This window comes from Belonocnema kinseyi, chromosome 7 (genome assembly GCF_010883055.1).
Source record: "Belonocnema kinseyi isolate 2016_QV_RU_SX_M_011 chromosome 7, B_treatae_v1, whole genome shotgun sequence".
NCBI lineage: Eukaryota > Metazoa > Arthropoda > Insecta > Hymenoptera > Cynipidae > Belonocnema > Belonocnema kinseyi.
In genome coordinates, this window is record NC_046663.1 from 104,737,671 (window position 1) to 104,748,072 (window position 10,402).

The 10,402-nt window shown below is 29.6% G+C and overlaps 1 protein-coding gene across 1 annotated transcript; it reads left to right on the forward strand.

Annotated features, from left to right (window-relative positions):
- The first annotated feature begins 155 nt into the window (after positions 1-155).
- LOC117176858 (cyclin N-terminal domain-containing protein 1-like) lies at positions 156-4,530 on the forward strand. Its single transcript, XM_033367203.1, has 5 exons — positions 156-213; positions 2,809-2,907; positions 2,991-3,265; positions 3,362-3,577; positions 4,038-4,530. Exons 1-5 carry the CDS (start codon positions 189-191, stop codon positions 4,299-4,301), a joined length of 879 nt encoding a protein of 292 aa, XP_033223094.1. The 5' UTR covers positions 156-188; the 3' UTR covers positions 4,302-4,530.
- The last annotated feature ends 5,872 nt before the right edge of the window (positions 4,531-10,402 follow it).

Genomic DNA, 10,402 nt, shown 5'->3' on the forward strand with positions numbered 1-10,402 from the left:
GTATATTTTTGTATTTATTACTTTAATTAAAGATCATGTATCTATTACATATATGTTCAGTAGTGATCCGTAACTTATAACTTAATAGTGATAGACTGATTGTAGACTTTCCTTCTGTAGATAATTTAAAATTGGTTCTTTTGTATTTTGTTTTAAGATTTTGAAACAAAACTGAAGCAGACCATAAGATGGATTTCGATAGCTCTTATATAGGTAATAATTTATAATAATTTTATTTCATTTCATAGTATCTATTATATGAAATTATAAAAAGGAAAAGCAGCGACAATATTTTTCTTCATTGGTAAAAATTGATATGTGAAATTTTGAATCTTCAACAACAACAACATTAACTTTTGTCACATTAGTTCAACTTTCAACCAATTAGTTGAATTTGAAACCCAAAAATAAATAATTCTGAACAAAGCATCGAATAGTTGATACATCAAGCATTAATATTGTTATTTTTAATAAAAACCAGTTGACTTCAACCAAAAAAGTCGAACTTTCAACAAAATTTTTAAATCCTCAACTGTCCTCAATCAAACATTGACTAAGCAAGACAAATTTCCACCAAATAACCAAATTTTCAATCAGAAAGATTAATTTTCTACCAAAATGATCAAGATTGAACCAAAAAAATCGTTAAACAAATACTTAAATTATTAACTAATAAATATAAATTTGAAATCAAACTTGGAATATGTTTAACTTAGCACCCAAAAATTATTTTCATCTAAAAATACGAAATTTCCAACCAAAGAGATTAATTATCTACCAAAAAAGACGAATTATCCAGAAAATACATGAATTTTCAACCGAATAGTTGAATTCTCGAACAAAAAATGGAATAGTTAAAATTTCAGAAAAAAGTTATTTTCAACAAAAAAAATAGGAATTGCCAACCAAAGAGATGAATTTTCAACAACAAAAATTAATCTTTAACCAAATGCTTAATTAATGAACTAATAAAGACAAATCTTCAACAACAAATATTTTTGAATAAGAAATACGATTTTTCAACCAAAGAGATTAGTTTTCTACCATAGAATATGAATTTTCAACAAAGTACATGATTTTTCAACATATATATAAATAAATAATAAATATAAATAAATAAATATAAATTTTAAGCCAAGAAGATTAATTATATCTACCTAAGAAGACAAGTCTTCAACCAAATACATGAATTTTCTACTAATAAGATAAATTTTCAATCAAAAGTGAAATAGTACTATTTTCAGTTGATATAATACTACTGAGCTTGGCTGTTGTATATATTTTTATACAATACGAATAGAAATATCTTATTTTTACCATGAAAAGAGGTTTTATTTCTTGTAAACTTTTAACAATTAAGCTAGGTCCAGTTAAATGTTGATATCAAATAAAAACCCTGTGAAAAAAGTAATTTCTTCATTTTGTTATTATAAAAATATGTTATTAACAAACAATTAAATTTGTTGTACAAATTCGTGTGAGTCATACGTTGATGGATAACAAATGTTTGACGGTGATTATTCGTACGAATTATACTTTCGGACCTACATCGTTTTCGCACTTTTGGAATTTTCGAGAGTTTTCAATTTTTTCCCAAAAAAATATAACGATGTGTTTTTATTTATTTTAAAAGCAATTTTTTATTTTGAAAAATTTATAACAAAATTCAAGCTTTTTTCGGAAAAATTAATATCCTTTTCGAAATCAGCATTTCGAAATATATAAAACACGGCTGTTTTTTAGGGGACCTCTTATTGTAAACGCAATCATAGCCAGCGCCAGGAATATATAAAAGTCTAAGTAGTAAGACTTTTCGAGTATAGAATGCATTTTTACAATTCTGTTTTATCGTTTTATCGGTACATGATTGAAAATATACATTCTAACACTTGAAAAATATAACTATTCATACATTTATGACTTACTTTTACGCTTAGATTACTTTCTCCAAAAACTCGTATGTATTCTCATGACGTCATGCTAAAATTCTAAATTCAAACCAACGAGGGCTTCCCGCGCTTAAGGCCTCGAACCGCGACTTTTTCAACTGCGCATGTACTGAAAAAGCGCGGGTCTGTTTGAAACCAATTAATACTGTCAATAATAATACAGATAAATATTTCAAACAAATTTTCACATTAACAAAATTAATTGAATTGAATCTAAGGAATAGCAAATTTTTTTAAATAACTGATCAATAATGTAATATTACAGGTTTATACTTTGTACTTTTAAATAAACTCCCGCTTTTCGGTGCATTCGTAGTTGAAAAGGTCGCGGTCTTTCAGCATGACTGATCCCAGCATGGCGGGCTTGAAATAGGTAAGCCTTGAAAGAAATGTGCCTTGAAATAAGCAGCAGTTCACTGGTTATCAATCATTCATATTTTATTATTCGAACATTAACAGAATTTGATGTCTAATTTCGGCATTTTACATAGATTTTATGTAAAAACTCGATTTAAGTTTCTTTCAACATCTTAAACACTTCTCATTAACATTGAATTTGGAAACTTTGCTTCTTAGAAATTTAGAAATAAATTGCATAATTCTTAGTTCCATATCATTATTCTATAATATATGAAAGTCCCCATTTTTATACAAAATCTCCACACTTTGAAAACAGGTCTTTGGTCTTTCTAAAATTTAATAAAGTGCTTTTTATGCATATTTATCAATATTAATTCTATATTGGTTCTTATAATATTTTAAAGGTATATTAACAGTTTAACTCAACATTCTTTTATAAAAAGTATAATATTAGATTTTTACAACAAAACGCGCAGATAATTTAGTTTTATAATTCTAGAGTCACTCACTGATGACTGGTTGGAGTATATTCACAAGAAAACCAAGGAGCAGGAACGTATTATTCTAGAAAATAAAAAGTTCTTTGTTCCATACATAGGTGAAATAATAAATTTTCATTTAAAAATATTTTATAAATCAACTTCTGTATTTTTTTAAACCAAATATTTTTGAAATGTTTAGGCCTCAACGTGAAAATTATTAAAATGATATTTTTGATAGCGGAAGAATTTGCATTGCATTCCAATGCAAAGTATTTAGCGATTCATCTCTATGAGAAATATATGAACAGAAGAATTTGTGAAGTTTCCAAAGGCCTACAGAAAAGCGGAAGTTCAGAAACTTTGTGGGAACAAGAACAAAGAAAGATGTGTTCCGAAGGTAAATTGCGTCTTCTATCCTGCATTCAACTTGCAAGCAAGATGGATTCAAATGAAAAATCCCTCGGAATATGTGATGTAAGTAAAATTTGATCAATTTTGTATTCACAATTCTAATTTGTAATTTTTGTTTATAAATAACTGAAAAATTTTTAGCTGTAATTATTGGTACAGGTGCAAATAGCATTGCAGAAAATCGATTCAAACCGAGAATATTCAAAAAGGACCATTTTTCAGTCAGAAATATATGTTTACAAGGCTGTGGAATTTGAAATGCCTCAATGTACGCCAAAAGACTGCGTAGATGTTCTTTTAGCAGCAACCGGACTTCGAAATACACCTGGAATTCTTGAAGCTTCAAAAAGATTGGTGGATTTATCATATTTATGTGTATGTATTATTTCATCTACTGCCTCATAATCCTTCACTATTTATACAAAAAATTAAATTTCAGGGGACGGCTGATAAATTTCGGAAAATAAAATTCCCGAAAAAGAAAATACATATTCGAAATATAACATTTCGGAAATTAGAACCTTTGCGAAAGAAAATTTCTGGCTATATAAAATATCCAACACTGTATAATTCCCAAATCTGAAAAATACAACAATTTTAAATAGTAAAGTCAAAAATAATAAAATTATATACTTTTATTTGATGAACATATTTGTTTAGTTATTATTTTATTATTTAAAAAATGTTGAATTAATTATATTCGGGAATTATACTGTGTCGGCAATACTACTGTGTCGAATATTGTATATCCTCGGGAGTTTTAATTTTCGCATTTTTTCAGCCGACCCGATTTAAGGAAAAATTTTAGGAACCAATTTTGATCATTTGTCTATAGCACGAAGAATTATACTCGTACCTGAAAATGATGGCAGAGGACAACTTCCCAAAGACACTTTATGATAAAAAAAGTGTCATGGTAATCGAATCTAATGCTCTATTTTTGGGAGCTTCGATTGCTCTTTCCTCGGTGTTTTTTGTTAATTTGGATAGGACAGATTCTAAAGAATTGTTGAAAAGGATGGCTACTCTTGTTGGAATGAAGGACGTGGATATTTGGGACATGGCGAATTTGCTATTTAGTTTAGCAGTTCAGGAATAATGCCTGAAAATCCAAGTTGAAATTTTCTTTAAATTAAAGTCTAAGATGTTGAAATGTCAAATAAGATTTAACAAATTGTTACTGTTGTAATTTTATGAGAAGTGTTTAGGTAGAAATGTCAAATGTAAAACGACTCTGCAAGAGACTCGTCTTGGATTATTTCGAAATAACGTTTATTTTAATTATGTTATTTTAATTTGAAGGACAAACTTCTGCAGTCATTATTTATTGAAAATAAATATTTTTCTTATTTTTCTAAAATATTGACTTTCATTCACCATTGTTGTGCAATCTTCATTCTTTTATTGTTTTCCTGAAATTGTATAAAGGCCATTAAAGACCGGCTTATCTACTTTTTCTTTCAAGGTAGGCCGGACCTGCTTACCTTTTTCCAAGGACGTATTACATTTTTTTAATTCTTTGAATTTAATCATAACATTTTTAAGGACTTTGATTATGACATTAATGTATTAGTAATGGAAAGGGTTATAGTTGAGAAAATTCATTTTAAAAAACTCTTTTTTTCATACATATTTTTTCCCTCCCTTCCCTCAGTTATCCCTCCTCCCTATTATTATTACAGGTTTATAATACATCTCTACAATGTGGCATTTTTGCAGATATGTGAAAAAAATCACTAATTCGGCAGATACCTAAGATCTCCAGTCCTACTACCACTAAAAAATATTTCCGGCTAATTTTTATATCCTCAATGTATTATCAAAGCCACTTGAACGAATTCTGCACAGCTAACTAACAAATTTTGTAGATAAAAATCAATTATCAGACCCTATATGTAATCGGCCTTCAGAGCCAAACACAGTTATTATAGGGTCCCTCAAAATCACTACCACGATTGATCAAAATCAGATTACGGTTGTGGCTTCTAAGCACACTTCAGAAAAAAATAATTCAGATTAAAATTTTTTATTCACCAGTAGTTATTTAAAGGTTTAGTTTTTCCTTTCTCTTTAGGGAAAAATTACAATTTTTATTTAATTTTAAACATTAAGGTCTCATTTTATTCTTTAAAAGATTTTCTAAATTTCTGTTTGGGTTAATTTGATTTAAAAAAATTAATTGAGAAATTATACAGTTTTTATTGTTATAAACAATCATAATTTAATTTTTAATTATAGCCACCCAAATAGAATTGTAGAGAATTCCTCAAAGAATAAAAGGAGGCCTTGATCATTAGGATTAAATAAAAATTGTAACGTTTCCCTAAAGGGAAAGGAAAAACTAAGCCTTTAACTAACTACTGTTATATAAACAATTTTTCCCTGCATTATTTTTGTCTAAAGTGTGCTTAGAAACCTCCAGCAAGATTTACAGAAATTAATAATAGATCTTATTTTGTCGATTGTATAAATCATTTTAAAGATATGCAACTTTTGAGATTGATCGTACGCAGTGTACATCCTTAAATTGTATACCTTTGTTCCTGGAGGTGATCTAAAATATTGCATATAGCTTAAGGGCATGTGACACAGCTAAATACCTATATTACCGACCTCACTTTTTCGGTTCACTGAATGTTTTCTTGAACCTAAGAACTTTTTTTGTAAATAAGATATTGAGCTGAAACTTTGGAAGATGTATTAGAGTACAATAAAGTACGTTTAGGTACTACATTTTGGTAGGAACTTAACTGAAAATTATTTCATATTTTTTCTGAACCTCAAAATTTTTTGAACGTTCGAACTTTTTTTATACATAAAATATCGGTCTCAAACTTTGAGAAATGCAAGAGCCGAAAGAAAACTACGTTTAAGTACAAAGATTACTAATAAAAGATGTAAAAAAATATATTTCAACAATCAATTCCAACGACATTAGCCGGTAACGTTGTACACGAAAATACGAACTCTCTAGAGCCTTGTCTAGTGGCCGCCAGGTTTCGTATTTTCGTGTACAACGTTACCGGCTGATGCCGTTGGAATTGATTGTTGAAATATATTTTTTACATCTTTTACTATTAATCGTCGTACTTAAACGTAGTTTTCTTTCAGCTCTTGCATTTCTCAAAGTTTGAGACCGATATTTTATGTATAAAAAAAGTTCGAACGTTCAAAAAATGTTGAGGTTCAGAAAAAAGATGAAATAATTTTCAGTGAAGTTTCTACCAAAATGCAGTACCTAAACGTACTTTATTGTACGCTAATACATTTCCCAAAGTTTCAGCTCGATATTTTATTTACAAAAAAAGTTCTTAGGTTCAAAAAAACATGCAGTGAACTGAAAAAGTGTGGTCGGTAATGTAAATATATAGCTGTGTCACATGCCCTTAAATACACGGGTGAATTCAAATTGCACTCTTCAAGACCAGCATCAGAAGTGAATAGACTTCTGAGTCTGATCCAAGAGGACATATATCGGTTCATGCTTGGGTCTGAGAATTATGGCCTTGTCTTTAATTCAGTTAAAACTTACGTTATTCTTATTGGTCCTTTCGCTTTTCTCTCCTTGAATGCACATTTTATCTTCCCTCCTTTGAGGATTGCTAATGTTATTATTGTTTTTCAAGAATTCCCAGTGGGTACAAAATTTGGTGACGTCTTTACGACATCTTCACGACTTCACTTATAAGAGTTTGATTATCACGTACTTTGATGACAGATGTTCCTTATAATGCTATAACGGATGAAATGCATAGGTAAAGCTAGAACGGGCATTAAATGCATGCATTTGTTTGATATACAATTTACCAAAAAGTGAACATATTATAATACTCGGGACATATTAATGAACAATAATAATACATTATATTAAAAAATATATAAATACAGCGGAAGAGAGCTCTTGTCCGTGTGGCTAAAAGGAGACAATTTTTATCGACAATTTTCTCTTTACAATTTCTAGAAATTAAGCACCTCTGTATTTAAGTGAATTTTTAAATTTTGTTGATAAAAATCATCTTAATTATGTCAAACTCCGTGAGAGGAACTTATTAGGTTTAAAAATACCAAATTATAGAATTAGGGAAGTACCTTCTTACTCTTACTATTATTTTAAAAATCGAATTTTTAAATTATTTATTTAATAATTCAATTAAATGAATCGAAATTACCCTCTAATAACTGTATTCACTATTATGCTGACCTCGTAGTTCTAAGGCAGTTTTTATATTTTCTTTAATACATACAGGGTGGACACGCTGCGGCTTACATACATGGCACACTTGATTGCTACCCGAATTGCACAACAGCAGGGAAGAAACCATTGTACAGGAGCATTTTCATGTTTCGCGTCTTTAAAGTTGTATTCGGATCGGCCATTCGGTCATGTCCGTGCATCTTCGGATCAAGTTTACCATAGTTTCCAAGGTTGCGTTTGAAACTTCAAATGGATAAAAGTGTTTCATTAATAATGAAGTAAGACTTGTGGACTGAGAAGTAAACGTGAATTTTCTTCCGTGCCAATGACATTATTGAATGGCTGCTGATGACAAATACTATAAATTGATAATAATATTGTGCGCTTTTAGTGGGCGAAGAGTGAATTGTGTTTAACGCTTATTTGCGGCGTAAAAAAGGTATGTTATGAATAGGCAGGATTTGTTTTGTATGAAGTGAATAAAGTATTACATGCAATAATTTTTTATTGATATTACCTACAATTACTCAAAGCGATTTCAGTAAAAAGGTGAATACGACGATAACCTCGAAATAATGACAGATCGGCCTGGCATGTTCATTATACTTTCGATTGATTATTCTTTTCCAAAGCAATGTTTTGTAGTTTTATATGTTTATTACTAACAGTGTCGGCAGTGATAATTTAAACAATAATTACTTAATAATAATTTAACAATCATTACTTATTAATAACTTTAATAAGTAACACATTATTCACATCAGGAAATGCAGATGGATTTGGTGCATTTCAGCTGGTTCATTTCAATGAACATTATTCGAAAACCGTTATCTCTAGACCTTATCCCAAGACTGGGGGTTGATCAGCCTAAATTTAATTCTGAGTCATTCTGATGATATAGGTGTATGAAAAAGATATCTCGAGGTAATTTAACTTGCCTGAATTTTAATAAATAAAATATTTAAGGATTTTTTGTTTGGTCAACCATCAAAATAAATTAGAGGCTCGTTAGTGATAGGATTGTTAAAAAAATTTATCTAGACAAGATAATTTAGCCTAGAATTGTTATTCCTTTTTTTTTAGAAATTATCCAATTTTCGAAATTGCTATCTCTGAATTTGATTTACAAGCTGGTATTTGATCTGCCTTTAAAATACATTCTAATTCATTTTTATGATATAGGTGTATCAAAAAGATATCTCGAGGCAATTTAAATGGCCTGAATTTTAATTTATTAATTATTTAGAAATTTTTTTGTATTTTCGAAAATGCTTTCTCGATACGTTATCTCAAAATTTCGTATGATCAACCACTAAAATAAATTAGAGACTCGTTAGTGATAAGAATGTATGAAAAATAAATCTAGACATACTATATTATTTCAGGCCGAGTAGATTTGAATTACACGACAAAAATGTTATTTTATGATAAGGTACCAGTAATGCATGAATTTAATATTTAGACCTGATAAAATAGATAATTATAGCAAAATTTCTGAAAAAATAAAAATTCTGGCCCAAAATCTCGCTTCTGCATTCATTTCTGCTACACTCCTATTATTAACGAGTCTCTAATTTTTATTAGTGGTTGATCAAACCAAATTTTGAAATGTGGTCCAGAGAAAACATTCTCTAAAATAAAAAAATCCCAAAAGACTGTATAAATTAAAATTCAGGCAAGTTAAATTTCTTCGAGATATCTTTTTGATATACCTATACCATTAGATTGAATTATAATAAATTTTAGGGCATGATCAAATATCAGTTTGAAAATCAGATCCAAAGATAGCAATTTCGAAAATAGAACAATTTATAAAAAGAATGGAATAACAATTCTGGGCTAAATTATCTTGTCTAGATAATTTTTTTTTTAACAATCCTATCACCAGCGTGTCTCTAATTTATTTTAATAGTCAATCAAACAAAATTTTAGGATGAGGTCCAGAGAAAACATTTTCTAAAATAGAAATGATGTGAATTTATTTATGATCGATCTGTGAAAAAAAAACAATGGAAATCAGTTATTAATTTCAGAAATAATGTGTTGCTTCTTAAAGTTATCAATAAGTAATGATTGTTAAATTATTATTAAGTAATTATTGTTTAAATTATTGCTGCCGACACTGTCAGTAATAAACATAAAAAACCACAAAACATTTATCTGGTAAAGAATAATCAATCGAAAGTATAATAAACATGCCGGGCCGATCTGTCATTATTTGGAGGTTATGGTCACCTTTCTACCGAAATCGCTTTAAGTGATTGTAGGTAATGTCAATCAAACATTTTTGCATGTCATATTTTATTCACTTTATACGAAAAAATCCTGTCTATTCACCCTGGCGGAACGAAGGAACCGACTTAACTTTTAAATTGTTGTAATTCGGATTCTACGTTAAAATTCCCTATAGAAGGTCACGGAATAATCGCAATAATTTCTTTTTAACGGTAAAAAGTTTTAAAAACTATAAGACGTATAACGCCTGTTGACTACTATACTTCAAACGTATCGCCTGTAAATAGCAGTCAACAGGCGTTATACGTCTTGTCTATTTTTTAAACTTTTTACCGTTGCAAAAAAAACTATTGTGAATATTCCGTGGCCTCCCATAGGGAATTTTAACGTAGAATCCGAATTTCAACAATTTAAAAGTGGATTTTACAGTTTTTTCGATTTTTTAAAAAAGGAACCGAATGGAGTCTTTACGGGTATTTTGTAGCAGAGATGAGGTGGGAGCTAGGCGATCCCATGTATTTAATTTCGAACGATTTTCGCCAGCGCCACCTATTACCTGAGGCTTTTGCGAACTAAAATAAAGCGCCCCCAATTACTCAGGCCAGTTTACGAACTGAAATTGATGATAGACCATGGCAAAGATATTATCTTTGACCATGGACATAGGATCCAGTGATCCCAGATGTGAAACGAGATGCGGTCTAATACTATGACAGGGCTATGCCCGCGTGAATATAGTAGGAGACGCTGTAAACGACTGAGTTGCGCGC

What these genes read in the sequence shown, in the direction of transcription:
- LOC117176858 (XM_033367203.1), top strand. Translation starts at nt 189, where the DNA reads ATGGATTTCGATAGCTCTTATATAG. An exon ending in GTTCTTTGTTCCATACATAG is followed by an intron (nt 2,908 to 2,990) that starts GTGAAATAATAA and finishes TGAAATGTTTAG; the next exon opens with GCCTCAACGTGAAAATTATT. An exon ending in AATCCCTCGGAATATGTGAT is followed by an intron (nt 3,266 to 3,361) that starts GTAAGTAAAATT and finishes TTATTGGTACAG; the next exon opens with GTGCAAATAGCATTGCAGAA.